The following is a 19,063-nucleotide window of genomic DNA, read 5'->3' as shown; positions in this document are numbered from 1 at the left end:
AGGGAAGGGAAGAACAGGGAAGGGAAGGGAAGAACAGGGAAGGGAAGAACAGGGAAGGGAAGAACAGGGAAGGGAAGAACAGGGAAGGGAAGAACAGGGAAGGGAAGAACAGGGAAGGGAAGAACAGGGAAGGGAAGAACAGGGAAGGGGATGCCAGCCCAGTTGTTCTTACATTCGTGTGTTACTGGTCTTGTTGATAATAACCGCCTTCCCAGTTTGGTCCACGTTATGGTCCATGCCGAAGTAGGCAGCCACGCGGTGCAGCAGCATCCTATGGTACGAGGTCATCTGAGGGAACTTCTTAAACTGATTGCTGAGGAGAGAGGAGAAAAGCCTCACAATTCAGGAGGTCTCAAAACAGCCCTGACACCAAAAGAGAGACTGAGGCTCAATGTGCCTCAACCAGACCCCAGAGCAGCCACTCTCTTCTCCCATAGGTGCCCAAGCTCACAAAGTGTAAGCTACAAACCTCTTTTTCGCGATGATCACTTACTTGTTATCACTAATAAACTCCAGAATCTCCTGCTCTAACTTTAGTAGCATCATTCTATCCCTGTCAAGAAAATAAACATGAGAAAGCCGCCTTTAGAGACAGTGAAACTCAGCTTTGTATGCTTGGTGCCCCCCTCCCTGCAACAGTGAAAAGTCACAAATACCCGCAGCAAGCAACAGTATTAACCCGGCTTCACACCTGAGGGATGAAGCAAGGAAAACCCTCCATATTTTTTCATTTATAGCAAATTAATTGCCATTAGTTTCAGTTTCAAGTTGTTTTGCTAATGGTATTTGGTAATATTGAACCTCTGCTCTGCTGGAAGCTCCGCTGGTAGAGACTTTTGGCTTGATGGGATGGACCCTGGTTAGGGGGAAGGGAAGGGGGAAGGGAAGGGGGAAGGGAAGGGGGAAGGGAAGGGGGAAGGGAAGGGGGAAGGGAAGGGGGAAGGGAAGGGGGAAGGGAAGGGGGAAGGGAAGGGGGAAGGGAAGGGAAGGGGGAAGGGAAGGGGGAAGGGAAGGGGGAAGGGAAGGGGGAAGGGAAGGGAAGGGAAGGGGGAAGGGAAGGGGGAAGGGAAGGGGGAAGGGAAGGGGGAAGGGAAGGGGGAAGGGAAGGGGGAAGGGAAGGGGGAAGGGAAGGGGGAAGGGAAGGGGGAAGGGAAGGGGGAAGGGAAGGGGGAAGGGAAGGGGGAAGGGAAGGGGGAAGGGAAGGGGGAAGGGAAGGGGGAAGGGAAGGGGGAAGGGAAGGGGGAAGGGAAGGGGGAAGGGAAGGGAAGGGAAGGGGGAAGGGAAGGGGGAACGGAAGGGGGAAGGGAAGGGGGAAGGGAAGGGGGAAGGGAAGGGAAGGGGGAAGGGAAGGGAAGGGGGAAGGGAAGGGAAGGGGGAAGGGAAGGGAAGGGGGAAGGGAAGGGAAGAGAAGGGAAGGGAAGGGGGAAGGGAAGGGAAGGGGGAAGGGAAGGGAAGGGGGAAGGGAAGGGAAGGGGGAAGGGAAGGGGGAAGGGAAGGGAAGGGGGAAGGGAAGGGAAGGGGGAAGGGAAGGGAAGGGAAGGGGGAAGGGAAGGGAAGGGAAGGGGGAAGGGAAGGGGGAAGGGAAGGGAAGGGAAGAGGGAAGGGAAGGGAAAAGGGAAGGGAAGGGAAAAGGGAAGGGAAGGGAAAAGGGAAGGATGTGATTCCTTTAGAGGTTGGTATTTGACAATCATTTCTAGCACGGGTTTTAAAGCAATCAAGATTCCTTCCTGTTTGCATTCAAACAAATGACTTCCTATCTTCCTCTCTCTCCGTACTACACAATTACACGCTTTGACTGACTGCGGGATTTCAAACTACAGTTGTAGTTGTTGTTTCCACGCCGCCCCAGCTCTAGTAACGCTCTCTGAATCCCAAAAAGTCAAACACGCTTTAAGGTGCTTTCTGTAGTCACCCCTCGTCCCCCCTTGGCTCCATTAACAAGTTGTTTTACTGACCAGGGACCTACCGTGGGTTCTTTTTCAGTGTATTTACTAAAAATTCATGTAAATCTATTCCAGTGGAGTCCGTGTATTCCTGGCTGGAATCTGAAACAACAACAGCAGCAGAACGAATTAAGGAAACACTGCGGTAGAACAGATTGAAGGATGATGTCCCCATATTTTTGCCCAAGGAAATTCAGCCCATTCTCAGCGCCAGCTCTTTGTGATATGAAGAAAACCCCACCTTGTTAGAGAACTGAGCACCTTGGGCTCATGTCCAGCTCCTAGGGTCTGTTCATTCCCTCTCCCCACATGCTTTTTAATTGAAAAGTAATTGCAGGAAAAAGAGTGTGTGCCACTGAATCCGCAGCAGGGCAGAGGTGCTGTCTGTACATGGGTTTCAGGTTCAATTTGCTCACCAGACTAAATGCGTATCTTTTAGCTATTTGTGTGTCCCAAAATCATAGAGCAGAAACTTAGCTCACCTCTTTCACAGAATCACAGGATGGACGGGGTTGGAAAAGCCCTCAGAGATCATCCAGTCCAAGCCTTGGTCCAACTCCAGTCCACTGACCAGATCATGGCACTAAGCGCCATGGCCAATCTCAGTTTAAAAACCTCCAGGGCCGGTGAGTCCAGCACCTCCCTGGGCAGCCATTCCAATGCTGACCACTCTCTCTGCACAGAATTGCTTTCTAATCTCCAGCCTCAGTTTCCCCTGGCAGAGTTGAAGCCCCTGCCCCCGTCCTATTGCTGACTGCCTGGGAGAAGAGCCCAATCCCCCCTGGCTAGAACTGCCCTTCAGGTCGTTCAGAGAGTGCTGAGCTCACCTCTGAGCCTCCTCTGCTCCAGACTGAACAAGCCCAGCTCCCTCAGCCTCTCCCCATAGGGCTTGTGCTCAAGTCCCTTCCCCAGTCTTGTTGCTCTTCTCCGGACCCGCTCCAGCACTTCAATCTCTTTCCTGAGCTGAGGGGCCCAGAACTGACCACAATACTCCAGGTGTGGCCTCCCCAATGCAGAGCACAGGGGAAGGATCACTGCCCTTGTTCTGCTGACCACGCTGGTTTGGATACAGGACAGGACACCATTGGCCGCCTTGGCCACCTGGGCACACGGGTGGCTCATGTTGGGCTTCCTGTCCATCAGCCCCCCAGGTCCCTTTCAGCCACCCTGTGCCAGCCTGGAGCGCTGCAGGGGTTCTTGTGGCCAAAGCGCAGGACCCGGCACTTGGCCTTGTTGAACTTCATCCCATTGGAATCAGCCCATTTTTCCAGTCTATCCAGCCCCTCTGCAGAGCCCTCCTGCCTCCTTTGCCACGTGCCATCTTGCCACTTGCGGCAGGTTTCATAACATCAAATTTAAACCAAAAAGCAAAAGTCTATACAGTGGGTCTTTTGTGGTTTCATCTGGACATTTAAAAAGCCACCAGAGAACTGTTCTTGCAACAACCGTACCCCCGGCCAGCAGAATCAAAGCAGGAAGACAGGACCTGACCTCGAGACAGCATCTTCCTTGGCGCCTTTTCTTTATTCTTGTCTTTTTCTTCTTTCTCGGTCCCATCTTTCGTGGACTTTTCCTCTTCCTTGTCAGAGGGGCAGCTGACGTGCAACTGAATGATGTCCTGGAACAAAACAAACCAGACCAGGCTGCTCTGAGGCACTTGGACGCTGCCTGGAATCAGCGGCACGGCTGGAGACATCGGCAGCTGAGAAACGGAGGAGATTCAGGTCTCAGACCTGAGACGAAGCAGCATCTCTCCCCACCCTCCTCCCAACGAGAAGCATTTGTGTGCTGGTTTGACCCGAAATGGGTTGATTTTCTTCCTGCATTACAAACCTTGCTTTTCCCAGCTCATGGTTTGCACTCAGTTTGAGAACAAGCAGATCCCAGCCCAGCACAGGGTTCATGGTTTGAATGGCTCTGCTCTGAGAGCCAAGGACACTCTGAGCTCTGCCCACAGGGGTGAGGCAGCGAGGAAGGGGATGGATGGACAGAGCTGCACTGACACCCACACTGAGCAACCAGAGCGGTCCAGCCCATTAGCATCCTGTGAATTATTTAAGGAGACTTGGGACCTTCTGGTTTTGGTTCTTCTGATCTCTTGGGTTCTTCTCTTCGCCCTTTTTGGCGCAGCCGGGGGAGTTTTTGGTTGGGATGTTTAGTTCGGCTTTTACCATTTTGCAGAGGCCTCTGAGCCTTTCTGCCTTTTCCCTCTCTTTTCTCTCTCTGGGCTCGGCTTTGGGACCAGGTGCCGTTTCCTGGCACTGCCTGCTCAGCGTGTTCATGAGGAATTGCCTTGAGTCTCTTTTATTTCTATTTTATACACATATTTACTAACAGTGTATTAGCATTTTGTCATTTTATTAAACTGTGTTGATCTCAATCCAGGTTTCCCCCTTTCGATGCTCTCCCCGTTCTGGAGGGTGAGTGAGCGGCTGTGTGGTTGTATTTCCAGCTCGGGTTCCACCACCACACTTGGTCAGGCTCTGACGGGACCCTCAACAGCATCTGTCGCTGTTGAAAACCCACCTTGCCCGGATCACCCCAGGATCGAACACATGTGCTTCCCTGCTCAAAGCTGATAAAATGCTGTTAATTTTGCGCTCAGGAGTGTTTTGCCATGGCCAAAGCCCCCGGGATTTGTGAAGGCCAAGTATTGAAGCTTAAGCTTGCACAACTTGAGTAGTTGTGGGTGCCTCAGAAGCAGCTTCCTGGGGGAAATTCTTGGCTCTCAGAGGCACAAGTGTAGGACAGGACATCACTTTGTGCAAGATGTGGATATTTCGGGCTTCCCCGCTCCACAGTTCATCCCATTCTAGGCCTACCTGGGACTCCAGCAATCCATCCACGAAGGGGCTCGATGATTCTTCACACACAGCCAAACTCCTGACCAGTTTAAGCTTCGAATTAGACTGGAGAAGGAAAAGAAAGGCTCTAGTTAAGACATCTCACCCAAAACACTCACGTTCCTAAGCCATCCGTGGCTCAGATCGGAATGGCCAAAAGGCGAAGGGGACATGAGAACAGGTCGCACCTTGGCTCTTTTCCTGGCGTGTCCATGACTCGACGTTCGCCTCTGTGGAGAAAAGAAAGAGAAGGTGAGCAGCTCAACCTGAACGTGCACGATGCAAACGGCATCTGCTGTGTAAAGCAGCGCAACACTGAAGAAAATGGAAACACGTGGAAATAGGAAGAGCTGGAGAGCTGTTCTGTCAGGCCCCAGCTGGGCAAAAATGCTTAAGAAAATTCAGGTGGATCACAGAATCACAGAATCCCAGAGTGTCAGGGGTTGAAGGGACCTGGAAAGCTCATCCAGTGCAATCCCCCATGGAGCAGGAACACCCAGCTGAGGTTCCACAGGAACCAGGCGGGTTTGAATGTCTGCAGAGAAGGAGACTCCACAACCCCCCTGGGCAGCCTGGGCCAGGCTCTGCCACCCTCACCACGAACAAGTTGCTTCTCGTATTTAAGCAGAACCTCCTGTGTTCCAGTTTGCACCCATTGCCCCTTGTCCTGTCACTGGTTGTCACCCAGAAGAGCCTGGCTCCATCCTCCTGACACTGCCCCTTTCCATATTGATCCCCAGCAATGAGTCCCCCCTCAGTCTCCTCTTCTCCAGCTCCAGAGCCCCAGCTCCCTCAGCCTTTCCTCACACGGGAGATGCTCCACTCCCTCCAGCATCTTGGTGGCTGCGCTGGACTCTCTCCAGCAGTTCCCTGTCCTTCTGGAGCTGAGGGGCCACAACTGGACACAAGATTCCAGGTGTGGTCTCCCCAGGGCAGAGCAGAGGGGCAGGAGAACCTCTCTGACCCACTGACCACCCCCTTCTAACCCACCCCAGGTCCCATTGGCTTCCTGGCCACAAGGGCCCAGTGCTGGCTCATGCTCACCCTGCTGTCCCCAGGACCCCCAGCTCCCTTTCCCCTACACTGCTCTCTAACAGCTCATTCCCCAACTTACACTGGAACCTGGGGTTGTTCCTACCCAGATGTCAGACTCTACACCCAGTTCTTCTGTTTCTGACTATCCTGGTTTCAGTTGGGATGGAGTTAATTTTCCTTCTGGTCTAGTGCTATGTTTTGGATTTAGTCTGAGAAGAGCGTTGCTAATACACTGATATTTTGGTTGTTGCCCAGTAGCCAAGGACTTTTCACCTTCCCATGCTCTGCCTGGTGCACGAGGAGCTGGGCGAGAGGTGGAGGTGCACGAAACGCCACTTCTAAGTGGGAAAACTAGAACTCTCCTACCATTTCTGGGACGCGAAGGTGGTTCTGACACAGCGGATCACGAGAGACACGGCGCTGCTCTGATTTAAGAGGCGCTTGGCAAACCACGGCGTGTTCGTAGGAGAGGGCGCAGACCGCGAAGGGCCGACCCGCGCGTCCGCTCCCTTACCTGCGATTCCTGGCGCACGCTGACGTCCTCCCCCGCGTCCTTCTCCGCCTCCTCCTTGCTCGGTGACCTGGATACGTATTTGGTTTTGTTCACGGATTCCTCGACCACCTTTTTTTCAGACTCCTTCATTATTTCCAGAGACTCCTGCGTTGTGGTGCTGGTTGACATCTTCAGAGCCCTACGACGCAGCGATGGGCACCTGCGAGGGGACAGAATGGGGTGCAAGGGAGTCAGGCCCGGCCACTGGAAATGACAACGGGCCTCAAGTTGTGCCAGGGGAGGTTTAGACTGGATATTAGGAGGAAATTCCTCATGGAAAGGGTTGTTGGGCATTGAACAGGCTGCCCAGGGCAGTGCTGGAGCCACCATCCCTGGAGGGGTTTAAAAGGCGTTTAGGGCCATGGTTTAGTGCTGGAGTTGGGTGAGGTTATGGTTGGACTCAATGATCCTGAGGGTCTCTTCCAACCAAAATGATGCTAAACCAGAGCCGATGTTTAACAACTTGTTTAATGAATTATTTGGGCAGAACACGGCAGAAAAAGAGTCAGACCTCGCAGACATTTATCAACTCCTGGCCTTCCATGGGAACTGCTAATATTCATTAACTAATTAAACCTCATTCGCCTTTAATGTGTGGGGCTGCTGAACATAGACGATGTATTTGATTCTTATTACAGCTACAGGAATCAGTTCCAGATACAGAAAGCGGCTCCTGGAGCAGCCCTGCAAGCAGCTCAGTGTTGCTCAATCTCCTTCTCAATGCTGTGGATGAGGGGATCGAGCGCACCCTTAGTTTGTAGGTGACACCAAACTGGGTGGAGCGTTGATCTGCTGGAGGATGGGGAGATCACACAGAGGGATCCGGATCGATGGGCTGAGGCCAATTGTCTGAGGTTCAACAACAAGGCGTTGAGACGAGGTTCAGTGCTGGAGTTGGGTTATGGTTGGACTCGATGATCCTGAGGGTCTCTTCCTACCAAAATGATTCAATGATTCTATTTTTACCCCCAAGCCAAGGGCCTCAGTCAAATGAGATGAGTAACGGGAGCTTTTCTCATCATAGTGCAATGTAACTTCAGCATCAGAACAAGCACAACAGAATCAGTTTTCCCTCTCCTCTTCCAGAAAAGACGACTCGGAGCCACCGAACTGACGTTTGTAGGCTGCTTCCTCCTGACAAAGCACCAAGAACCCTCCAGGATATTCCCCTTCGCATCAAACTCAGGGAAGCAGCACCGCTAGTGCTCCTCAATCGCGATGCTTCCGAAAGGAGGTTTCCTTTTGGAATGAATGAATCAGCCCCGCTCCCCCGGGACGGCCGTGGGTGAGGGAGGGGGCGGCACACGAGCTGCTGTGACAGACAGCGGCTGCGGAGAGGAGTGGAAGCTCATTGGGCTTGGTGGGACTGAGCTGCGCCTTGCCAGGGAGAGGAAAAGATTGGAGAAATAGGGAAAGCACAAATATCTGTGTCAGAAAAGAGAAGCAGTGTAGGGGAAAGGGAGCTGGGGGTCCTGGGGACAGCAGGGTGAGCATGAGCCAGCACTGGGCCCTTGTGGCCAGGAAGCCAATGGTACCTGGGGTGGGTTAGAAGGGGGTGGTCAGTAGGTCAGAGAGGTTCTCCTGCCCCTCTGCTCTGCCCTGGGGAGACCACACCTGGAATCTTGTGTCCAGTTGTGGCCCCTCAGCTCCAGAAGGACAGGGAACTGCTGGAGAGAGTCCAGCGCAGCCACCAAGATGCTGGAGGGAGTGGAGCATCTCCCGTGTGAGGAAAGGCTGAGGGAGCTGGGGCTCTGGAGCTGGAGAAGAGGAGACTGAGGGGGGACTCATTCCTGGGGATCAATATGGAAAGGGGCAGTGTCAGGAGGATGGAGCCAGGCTCTTCTGGGTGACAACCAGTGACAGGACAAGGGGCAATGGGTGCAAACTGGAACACAAGAGGCTCCCCTTAAATATGAGCAGAAACTTGTTCGTGGTGAGGGTGGCAGAGCCTGGCCCAGGCTGCCCAGGGGGGTTGTGGAGTCTCCTTCTCTGCAGACATTCAAACCCGCCTGGTTCCTGTGGAACCTCAGCTGGGTGTTCCTGCTCCATGGGGGGATTGCACTGGATGAGCTTTCCAGGTCCCTTCAATCCCTGACATTCTGGGATTCTGTGATAACGGAGCAACAGGAGGTGGGTGAGCTGCCATTGGCTTGAGTTTGGGTCTGAGGGCTGGTGAGGTGAACAGGCTGGGAGAGGCGTGCTGGTGTCAGTGCTGCACAATGGGTCCCCAGGGCTGATTTACACCCTGAAGGGAAACACCGAATTCCATCTCTGCCGGCTTCCAGTTACACGCAATTCACAGCTGCCCAGCCACGCCACCGCTGGCAGCATCCGCTCCTGGTCAGGCAAGGAATAAAAGCAACAAACTCCTGCATCTCCGGTCTGGATGGATCCAGCAGCAAACCTACTGAACGCTCTCTTCCTGGCCCTGTTTCTCAGAGCGCAGACACGCTCCTGTGGGCGAAACAGAGACACAGGGCAGCCAGGCTGGATGGGCGCTCCTGTTTCAAGAGGCAGAGGTGCCTGCGGTAGCTCGTCCCACCCCACAGGAGAGTTCGGCTGCCTCTCGGTTTTCAGGAGGGAAGGAACCAAGCGAGTGGGCTTTGCTTTCTCAGTCCCTGCCCAAGCTGTGACCACAGGATCAAGTTTGAGGCTCAGAACCTTCAGGCTTCGCAGTTTGCTTCGAAGACAAAGAATCTTGACTTGCTTCCCCTCCCCTTGCTTATTGACCCATTTTTCAGAGGAAAAATCTGAGCAGAGACAGCCCAGCATCACTGGAACTGAGTTTCACTACAGAGCTTCGCTGCCAAGAAGAAACCCTGACACTGCCCTAACAGCGGCTCCCTCCATCCTCAGGCTGGTTATAAGATGTAAAGAAAGCACGCTTAGGAACAAAACAGATCCAATCGGAGTTTAAACGCTCTAAGGGCTCAGAAATAAGCATCCTGAAGCTGCTGATTCACTGTCAGGCAGGTCAGTCCCCGCTGCATCGCTCTGATGGACAATGAGAGTCAATTCTGAGCACTGGGAGGTTTGCTGGTGCAACCGGTTAATTAAAAGCAACAAACGAGCCTGTGAGAGGGGAGGGGGAAAGCAGCGGCCTTTTTCCAGCGTCACTTCACCGCTCCTGTGTGCAAGGCTTTAGTATTAGCATCATATATCACTGAGTAAGCACCTCCTGCAAGGTTAAATGATGATGCTCTCACGAACAATTTGCTCATTGGTTGCCGCATCGTCCAATCAAAACCGCAGCTCCATGGCAACCGGCTCTGTCGCCAGGGGCAACCAGCGCGGTTTGGGGGGGATGCAGGTTCCCCCTCCTCACTCCCCTTCCCCAGCGCAGCGTCTGCTGTTGGGAAAGGATGTTTCACAGGGAAAAGTGGAGGCGGCACGGTGGGGAGGGCGCTGCCAACTCAAGGCGCTAAAGCCTCCTTGGTGCTCCCTCTGCGTACCTCGGGAGACTTGAGTCTTCTCCTTTTCTGCCAAGGCAGAGCAGCTGGGAAGGTTTTTCCCATTGTAAAACACACCTACCAGATGCAACAAGAGGTTGGAGTGGAAGGCTTTGCTTGTCGGACCAAGGAAAGCCACGTGGCTCCTGCATCACCTCCCTCCCAGGCTCCGTTTGGGTTGTTCTGCCTGCACTGATGCTGCTGATGATGGCAAAGCCAGCACCCCATCCAAAGTCTGCACCCCATCCTCAGCTTGGAAACAAACAGGTAAAGAGCCTTTTGAGCAAACTGCTGGGAAAACAGCGAGGTTACAGCTCAAGAGAGAACAAGCACCTGGTTCAGTAAGAGAGAACTCAAGAACACCCATAAGCTCCAACTTTCAGCCAACAAATCAACCTCTCAAGTTGCACAGAGGGGTTTAATTCCTCCCTACCAAAACTTAGCAAAAGCAAATCAATGAGCAAAAAGCAGGAGGGCAGATGTGTTTGGCCACGCAGGCTCCCGGTGCTTAGTCACTGCTTCCAATCTCCATCTCCACCCCCACATTGCATCAAAGAGGTGAAGCGATGGTGCGGATGGAAGGCCCTGGCTCCAGGTGGAAAGGGGAGCGACAACCTGATATGAACAAGGGGATGGGAAACGCTGTTCACTGGGACAGGCGCAGGCGGCCCCGCTGACCGGCACAACAGCCGGTAGGTGTGTTCTGGGGAACAGCTGAACCATCACCATGGCAGCAGCTCTCGGTTGTGTGGTACATGCATGGACTTCATTATGTAGAACATTTCGAACCACAGGATAATTTCAATGGGAAGAAAACAACCAAACCCAACCGGTTGTTTTGTTACCTCTCTCAATCAATGCAAGCACTAAAGCGTCAACTCGCTATCACCGTACTCCAAGACACAACCGGCGGCAGCGCTGCCCGAACCATCTTCACGTGGCACACAGGAACCCAATGTGCCAGAACCATAAGGGCGCGTTGGCATCTGAGGAAAGAGAGAAGCGAAAAGACACGGCGTGCTGTGCCCGTGGGCTTCGAAAAGCCAAACTTCAATAGCCTGATGTGTCCACCTGGATGTAACTCGGGGGGGGTTTCTATCCAGAGCGCTGCTGTCATGGTCCACCGCACCATCACCGAGTCAGCTGCGGAATTTGGGGGCTCGCAACCAAAGGGAAACACCAAAAGGATAAAGGGGTGCGTTGGTGTTTTTCCCTATGCATTAAAAGTGCTGGTTGGGTGCAGCAGCGGCAGGAACAGTCGCCATAAGGCTGATGGGGAACTTCAATGGAGAGCTGAGCGATGCGGGGGGAGACGGTTCCTCTGGGGTCCTCGAGGCAGAAGGGTGGGTAAGATAAGAAAAGAGAAGCGTGAGATGAGAAGCTCCCCGTCCGAAAGTTCTTTCCCTTCTCCGTTTCGCAGCGCGTTCTCCTCTCCCCATCTATTCCTGTCCTCATCCCAAGCGCAGGGAACTGCTCCCTGACGTCAAAGCGGTTTCCCAGCAACAATTAACAGGGTTGGCCACCACGGGGGTTTCCTCAAAAGCCAGCGAGGAATTATCCACCTCCTTTCCACAGTGTCAAGACTCAATAATAGGGCAGCATCGAGCAGGAACCTCTGTTAACCCTTCGGCGCCCGGAGGGAAACCCGGCGCTGCTCCCGCTGACGTGCGGCCTCAATCTTTCAGAGAACCCCATGCAGAATTCCTTCCTCCTCACCCCGTTCGTAACAAAATACAGGAGACATCTGCAGATAGAGAGGTGGCAACACGCTCAGGAAAAAGGCACAACGTTAGAAATAGTTCTTAACACCTTTCTGTTGTGCCCGTGCCAGAGCGAGGGATCCCCAGCCCAGCTCGTTATTCCCGATGCTCAAACTTCACTAATCAGACCCAAAGCATTGCAGCTCTTCCTTGGGAAGAAGGAAAAGGGTCGGGCTGCTCTTTATATCCATGTTTCTGTGTTCAAGATGCTCCTTCGCCTACTGTGCTGGCAGAGGACACGGAGCCACTTGCCACCAAATACAAGTCACTGGGGCTGGCTCCAGGTGGGATCCAGGAATTGGTTTGATCGCCGCTCACTCTGTTTGCAGCGTCCTGAGCCACAGGTGATGCTTCCAGTTTAAATAAGCGTTTAAAGACACTAAGGAAAGGGAAAACCAGGTGTGATGCACCTGAGTGAAGATCCTGCAGCGTGGTAACTGCACCTCCAGCCCAAGAAACCCAGCTCCTAGCACTGAATCTCAAACGAACGGAGCATCACTTACAGTGCTTTGATTTTTAGAGGCAGGACTGGATGATTAATGTGTGGGAAGGATTTGAAGGCTGCCTAAACTCCTGATTGCACTAAAACCAAGCCAAGCTCAGCGATGGGTTTAAAATAGTTTAAAACGGGGGTTAATACATCCGTGAACACAAATACAGTCCTACAGAACACGGAATTGCGCGGGGTAGCCTGGAAATGTCATATGGCCCATAGCCAATTAACCAGGCAATATTTCTCATCAACTAACCAGCTTTGATCAGGTAAATCCTTTCAAGTGCAACCCGGCAGAGGAGCGGGAAGCGTTTTGGCTCCGCAAAGTGATGAGAAGCGGAGTAGAGAGCAGGAGAACCCCTGGGACCGTCATGGGAACTCCTTAATGACACAGCTGCTTCCCGGGGATTCCCTGCTCCGGTGGGTGCGACTCCGGCATCCCAAACCGAGGCAAAACCACACGTCTTGAATGGGATCACAGAGCCACATATTCATTACTGCACCATTTTAAATGAACCCCATTAGGCAGTTGTCGCTTGAATGGTTGCAGGTCCCCCATCCCCAAAACACTTGGATTTATACACTGTATGTTGCACAGTGGGGACATAGGGAGAGGAATTCTCCAGTCAACCCTCCTCAAGCCTAAAATAATTGAAGATCTCTTCTAAAAATAAACTCACCGTGGCGGTTCGGTGCTCTCGGCAGGTCATCTGTTCCCCGATCTCAACGCAGACCTCATTGTCACCACCGCTTGGAGAGCAATTTTGCCCAAATCATCTCGCTCCTTCGAGGCCAGCTCTCCACCCCGAACGAGACGCCAGTGATTTTCTCTGCTGCTCCGGCGAGCTAATTGCTCCGACAAGCGGCTCGGAAGCAACGCAGAGCCCAGCTGTTCGGAGGATGTCATCGAGAGCTCTGCCAATAGCCACATGCGCACCCCCTCCTGCTCTCATTCAAACACTTGCATGGAGCTGCCTCCACGCAGCCCTGAAAAGGCTTTAAAGACACAGCCCCCGTTCCTCATTGAGTGCGGGAGTAAAGAGGTGCCACGGTATCACAGCATCTTGCAGGGGCTGGACGGCGCTGTGCGGAACGTCCCACCTGTGCGCAGGCAGGTCACGGGCAGCCTCGCGCCACCCCGATGTTTCCAAGGGGTCTGTAATGGTTTAATTGGGTTTTTCTTGCTCATTTATTAATGATAAAATGCTGACAGATGCACGGAACAAGATGCAAATCATAGAATTCTCTCTGGACTGGCGGAGGGTGAGATGGGGTTTATTAATCACAGAATCATACCGGTTGGAAGAGCCCTCAGGATCATCAAGCCAACCATAACCCAACTCCAGCACTAAACCTAAACCCTAAACCTCGTCTAAACGCCTTTTAAACCCCTCCAGTGACTCCAGCACCGTCCTGGGCAGCCTGTTCAATGCCCAACAGCCCTTTCCATGAAGAATTTCTTCCTAATATCCAATCTAAACCTCCCCTGGTGCAACTTGAGGCCGTTTCCTCTTGTTTTATCACTTGGGAGCACAGACCAACCCCCTCCATGCTCCAAGCAGTTGCAGCCAGGTGTCTGCCCAAGGAAACAAAACCACGATCTCCACGCGGTGCCAGCCAGTTTCCCCCCTTTTTAACTCATTATTGTGTGTTTGTTCATTCCCAGCATCCAGGGAGGCCCCTGAGCTCCAACCCTGGAGTCCTGAGCCCTGAAGAAGGTACTTGACCAACACAGAAGTGACAGAGTTCAAGTCCCAGAGCGGTGCTCCAACACAGCTTGCCCAGGCCAAGGGGCTTTGCTCCATGGAACCTTAAAATGGCCAAAAGCCCCTAGTGGAACCAGCAGTGTTCTGCTGCATTTCAATCCGATTTAAGGACAGTCGCTGGCAGGCTCTACTCTGTGTAAGGAACGTTTAACAAGAGAACATTGGTTTTACAAAACCAAGGAGCTGGTGCCTGATCCCAGTTGGGGGGAACAAGAGACATCAGACTATGGATCCTTAACATAAAGTCTATTCAACTAATCCCAGAATGCAGATACCTGTATTTACAAGTTAATCTAGAAGGACAGGTGGCCAAAAAGGCAGGAATCCATATTTTAAATAGATTGATAAGGGGAAGGGTATTGTTAGAATTAGATGAATGAGATGGGTAAACTGAGGCAGGGTCGGGGGGTCTGTAAAGCCTCAAGTACCCACCACTGGGGAACAGGGGAGGGAATTTGCGGCTGGGTTTTGGGGGATATAAGTGGGGTTTTGCCCTATTCCATACGCCGACCGTTAGGTAGAACACCCCAGCTTGCAAAATCGTTATTAAAATCTGCTTTGCTGAGAGATGCTACCTTGGCCTTTTCTATTGGCAAGATGGTTGTTTCCTACACTCCGGAGCCCGGCAGTGGCAAGATCGATACTATAAGAGGAGGAAACTTAGGATGCTGCTTTTCCCTTCTACCACATCTTCCCATTTCCAAAGCCGCCCAGCTTAAGCACCCAAGAACACACCACGAGCTTAGGACGCTGTGCTGAACCCCACTGTTGGTTCCTACCATTGATGCTAAAGCATAAGGAAAAGCAGCTCCGCATTATTTGCTCGGTACCGCGGTGAAACCGGGTCAGGGAAAACCAGGCACGGAAATCACAGCAGCTCCGGGTGTTGTCTGTGCCCAACATCAGGACAACACCGAGCAAACAAAGCTTGGAGTCTCCTTTGGTTTCTGACACCGTGTTCCGCACACACGTGGAGCTGCAAGGCTGGAGCTCCAGGCAGTAATAAAGCATTTTGGTTTAAAAAGGGACCTTCCCTTCGAATCTGGAGCAGCGGAGGGTGCGTTATCATGGCAACCATCCCCTCCCGTCTGCCCCAGCGAGGAGAGGGTTAAACACACAGAGATGCGAGTGACCCGGTGCTGGCATGGGCTGCAAGCAAAGCCCATCGGCCCCTCCAGCCCCTCTCAGCACATTTGACATGAACCAAATCTGTCAATGGCTCAAGACAGACACGTGGGCAGTAACGAGCGGTGGAAAAAACGTAGCACGCGCGCTCCATTCAGCTCCGAACGCTGATAAATAATTCAGGAGGAGAAATGCCGCAATCCAGAGCGCAGCGCCTTTAAAAATAGAACATGCGCCCATGCCAGAGGAACGGGGGGAGAATCAGAGAGAGGTGGTGTGAACTACAGCATGTGTGTCCACAACACGGGCAGCCCGTGGGTGCCGCGGCACCCCGGCTCTGCACACTGAGCCCAGCACATGTTGAGCTGTTTACCCTTTAAATCGGGAATCCAAACGATTCTGATGATGCTGAGCATGGCAACCAGGGCTGCCCCTCCTGGACCGGAGCCCTGCGGTGAAGCGCGTGCCCAAAAAAAGAGGCGGCGGAGCCAGCGCTGGGTGGGAAGACGCGGGGACTTGGGATCAGAGACGTTCGGCTCGGAGGACTTAGTTGGTACAATCGGTTTTCTATTGGGGGGTGAAGATAGAACAAGCGCCAGCTGTTTCTAATGGGACAGTTAAAGCCTTTTTCTCTATCCAGCTGTTCTAAGTCCAGTTCTCTTAAATTCAGGTGCTTTCACGCATGGTTCTTAACATGGCAAACTGCCCCACCATCTCCATCCCACAAAATAGATGTAATAGTCAAAAATATATGAATATACCATACGGACATCACCACCCTGTTAGGCAACAACATACGGTTCTCTCCGCATTCCACCACCTTTCTTGCATTAAAACCCATGTGTTAAACATCAAACGCTTTGCTAACCTAAAAGATTCAGCTGTCTGAAGACGTCTTGAGTTTCCCAAGTACTTCCCGGATAGGAAATGCTGCTAAGAAGAAAACACGGTACATTTTGGATAGGGAAAATTAAAATGCTATTAGGTACAGTTAATTCAAAACCTAATGAATGCATACAGAGGCGGCTTTCCATCAATATTTTGGGATTCCCCCCCCAGCCGGCTGCTATTTCTGGAAAGCACGTCATGGGACTGTGTATTATGAAAGGAAGATGGGATGGAAGGAGTCCAACCAATCTTCTATACATTATCAGGCTTGCAGTTATGACAAGAATAAAGCTCCCAACAGCATCAGAATCTCTAATCGCAAAGTTCTGTGCATTGAAAAGCTGATACGGGCACCTGAAGTAAATCCCATTTCCATATGTTAAAAAGCCATTTATGCCTCTGCCCCTTGCTTGGTCGAGGTCATAGGGGGTGCCAACTTTTCCTCCTGCACCCCAAATGGAGCATTTTCCTGGATAAAACCCCTTCTGGTCAGTGACAGATCAAAGAGAACCTATTAATGCTCCCGCTAGTGGCAAAACAGAACCATGACACCGATCCTCAGCGCAGAACCGGCCCCAGCCACCGATCGTCATTTATTCGCGTCGTTATGTTGGTACAACCCCCAGCACAGAGCCGCTTATGGGCCGGAGGTTTCGTTACTGGAGGAGCTTGTTCCCACAGGCATCAGATTGAGTGCATTTGTACCGATAAAAGCCCCAATATGGGGCAGAATCGCTGCCCCTGCACCAGCACAAAGCCACGTGCTAAACCCCATAAACACATCACATGTGAAAGTTGAGGGGTTTGCCAATTTTGGGGGAGCGAAAGCCTCCTAAAAGAGGAGATACACAAAACACCTTCTGTGATAAAGCAGCTCTTGTGTCTAAACTCGGCTCGGGAGAAATCAGCTTCTCAAAGCAAAGGGTGTCAAAGCAATAGAAAGATTGAAAAACTTCATTAAAGAAATCCAAGCGAGCTGCTATAAAGAGCAGACTGCATCTGCCCACACCCGATAATCATCGCTGAAATGCACTGGGAGGCAGCAGTGACTCAGCCTGCGGTACAGAGACAGCTTGTGCTCCCACTACATAATGAAACCGGGCTCGATACGAAACCATAAATCCGCATGCGCCCCGTTGACAACAGACATGCCGGGGAATCCCGGCGCTGGCAGACAGGAGTCATGAGCCCTTCCTCTCGCTGCCCACGCTCGGGCACAGCAACAGCCCCGCAGCAGAGCGTCTCACCTCGGCTTCCATCCGGGACGCAGCTCGCGTCACCCTGGGTTTAAATAGAGCTCAGAAATCGAGAGAATGTTCAAGAAAAGATGGAGGAGAGCGTGGTGTGTTTGAAGGAGGAGGGGAGCGAACGCTGGTTCTCAGCTACGTCCCACCATCCTTTCAAATGTCAGCGCCGGCTCTTGAAAGACATTCTACCAAATTCATGTGTTGCACAGGGTGCAAGAGGCCATGGTCTGCTCTAAAATGCTCCGTGTTCTGGCGAGCTGCTGGCCGGATTTAGAAGCATCTGCTTCTTCCAGCTCAATGACTGCAGCTCCTACCCCAAACCAGCAACAAACAACAAAACACCCAAGGAGAAGTCTGACAGAACTAATTAGCTCTAATTGCACTCTGCTGAATGGGCTACCAGCCTTGACCCTCACAGGCAGCTCAAAGCACCGTTTGACAGCATTTATGTATCTCTGAATTGAGAGGAATATGGAATATAACTTCTCAGTTTTGATCATAGGAAGGTTGAAGCAAACGAAGCTACTAAGACTCAGCCAAAGAGGAGGGCAATGCTCCAAACCGCTGTCCGATATTGTTAAATCAAGCCAGGTTTCGCTCTGTTCGTGCAACACACGCTGCTCCAACCATCCCTGAGGAACCGCTCAGCAAAACCTGCGATGCCCTAAGGGGTCAAGTGGCTCCGTAACCTCCTCACCTCCAGGGCACCAGTCCCCATTCACAAGCAGGCAGAGAGATAAGGGAATGGCCCATATCCAAGTGATGTTTCCCCTTCACAAGTGGCAGGAGTTGCTTTGGGAGCCTTAATCCAGCTCCTCAAGAGCCGGGTGGCACCTCCAGCAAAGCGTCGCCATGGAGAGCAGCCCGTTGAAGCCACGCTCACCTGTGCCAGCCCTGCAGGAGCGGATCGCCATCCACAGGCCTCCTCGCCCACCTGTTGCTCTCCCTCCTCGGCCTCTCGCAAGCGCAAAGTGTGCTGGAAACACAGGGGCAGCCGCGCTGGAGCAAACCGAGGGGATTTCTACTTGAGTTTTAATTAATAAGCGCAAACTGCAGGACACATCTCCAGCAGAAAACAAAGGGAAACGGGGAGCAGAATGGGGAGGAGAATCAGGAGAGAAACAGCGGTGCGGCGCTGAGAACCCCGCGGCACAGCCCCGGTGTCGCCGTCACCCCCACGGCAGCGGTTCATTAAAGCCCTGTACAAACCAACACCCGCCGCCCCGGGACGGCGCGGGGCTGCGAAGGCTCCCGGCGCCGCCACCACGGAGGCGGCGGGCACCGAGCGCTCCCGCGGGACTCACCGCTCGGATCCAGGGCCGCGGGGGCGACACCGCAAGCGGGACCCCCGGGGGCATCGCCCCCACCCGCCCCGCGTTCCGGCCCCGACCCGGCCCCGCCGCCCGCCCCCAAGCACTCACCGGGCCGGGCCCTGCGCCGCGGGGCCGCCGCCGCCGCCGCCGCCACCACCCCGGGCCGGGCCGGGCCTGGGCCAGCGCGGGCCGCCCGGGCGGGGCGGCGGGCGGGCGGGGGGACAGGATGGGGGGGAAGGGGCGGCCGGAACGGGGAGAAAAGGGGAAGAAACGGGAAAAAAAAAAAAAAGGGAAAAAAAAAAGGGGGGGGGAGGGGGAAAAAAAAAGGAAAGAAGCGGGCGGGCCCCTCCCCCGCCGGGCGTGCGCGCTGCGTCACTGCCCCGTGCGCGTTGCGTCACCAGAGCGCGCCCGTTGTCGTGGCAACCGGCCGGACGCGGCGCCACGGGAAGGCGGGAGGGGCGCGGCAGCGCCTCCTGGTGTGGTGGAGGTGGAAGAGGGGAGCGGGGATGTTCCCGCCATTCGGGGTTAAGGCTCCACCCCCAAGGCCTCGCCCCCTCGGGCTGCCCCGCCCACTGGGGAGCCCCGTGTCACAGAGCCCCAGAAGGTCAGGGATTGAAGGGACCTGGAGAGCCCATCCAGTGCAATCCC

At 53.4% G+C, this 19,063-nt stretch overlaps 1 protein-coding gene across 10 annotated transcripts in view; it reads right to left on the bottom strand.

Moving 5' to 3' along the window:
• The window catches only part of R3HDM2 (R3H domain containing 2), a 34,368-nt gene extending 15,728 nt beyond the window's left edge, over positions 1-18,640 (bottom strand). For 8 of the 10 annotated variants that reach the window (XR_011735966.1, XM_071799792.1, XM_065858892.2 and 5 more), the window contains exons 1-8: positions 18,524-18,640; positions 6,336-6,534; positions 4,975-5,016; positions 4,766-4,852; positions 3,435-3,561; positions 1,967-2,045; positions 494-553; positions 173-313 (exon numbers count right to left, since the gene is read on the bottom strand). Coding sequence is in view for 9 of the 10 variants with exons in the window: in XM_071799792.1 (XP_071655893.1) it covers positions 173-313; positions 494-553; positions 1,967-2,045; positions 3,435-3,561; positions 4,766-4,852; positions 4,975-5,016; positions 6,336-6,503 (704 nt within the window). In the remaining variant the exon portion in view is untranslated. Of the gene's footprint in view, positions 1-172; positions 314-493; positions 554-1,966; positions 2,046-3,434; positions 3,562-4,765; positions 4,853-4,974; positions 5,017-6,335; positions 6,535-12,756; positions 12,957-17,985; positions 18,160-18,523 lie in introns of those variants that run through there. The other 2 variants (XM_071799795.1, XM_071799794.1) reach the window with 2 other exon arrangements.
• Positions 18,641-19,063: the final 423 nt, after the last annotated feature.

Source organism: Patagioenas fasciata, chromosome 28 (genome assembly GCF_037038585.1).
Source record: "Patagioenas fasciata isolate bPatFas1 chromosome 28, bPatFas1.hap1, whole genome shotgun sequence".
Lineage (NCBI taxonomy): Eukaryota > Metazoa > Chordata > Aves > Columbiformes > Columbidae > Patagioenas > Patagioenas fasciata.
Note: the sequence above shows the minus strand (reverse complement) of the source record. Positions and strands in the feature narration are given on the sequence as shown.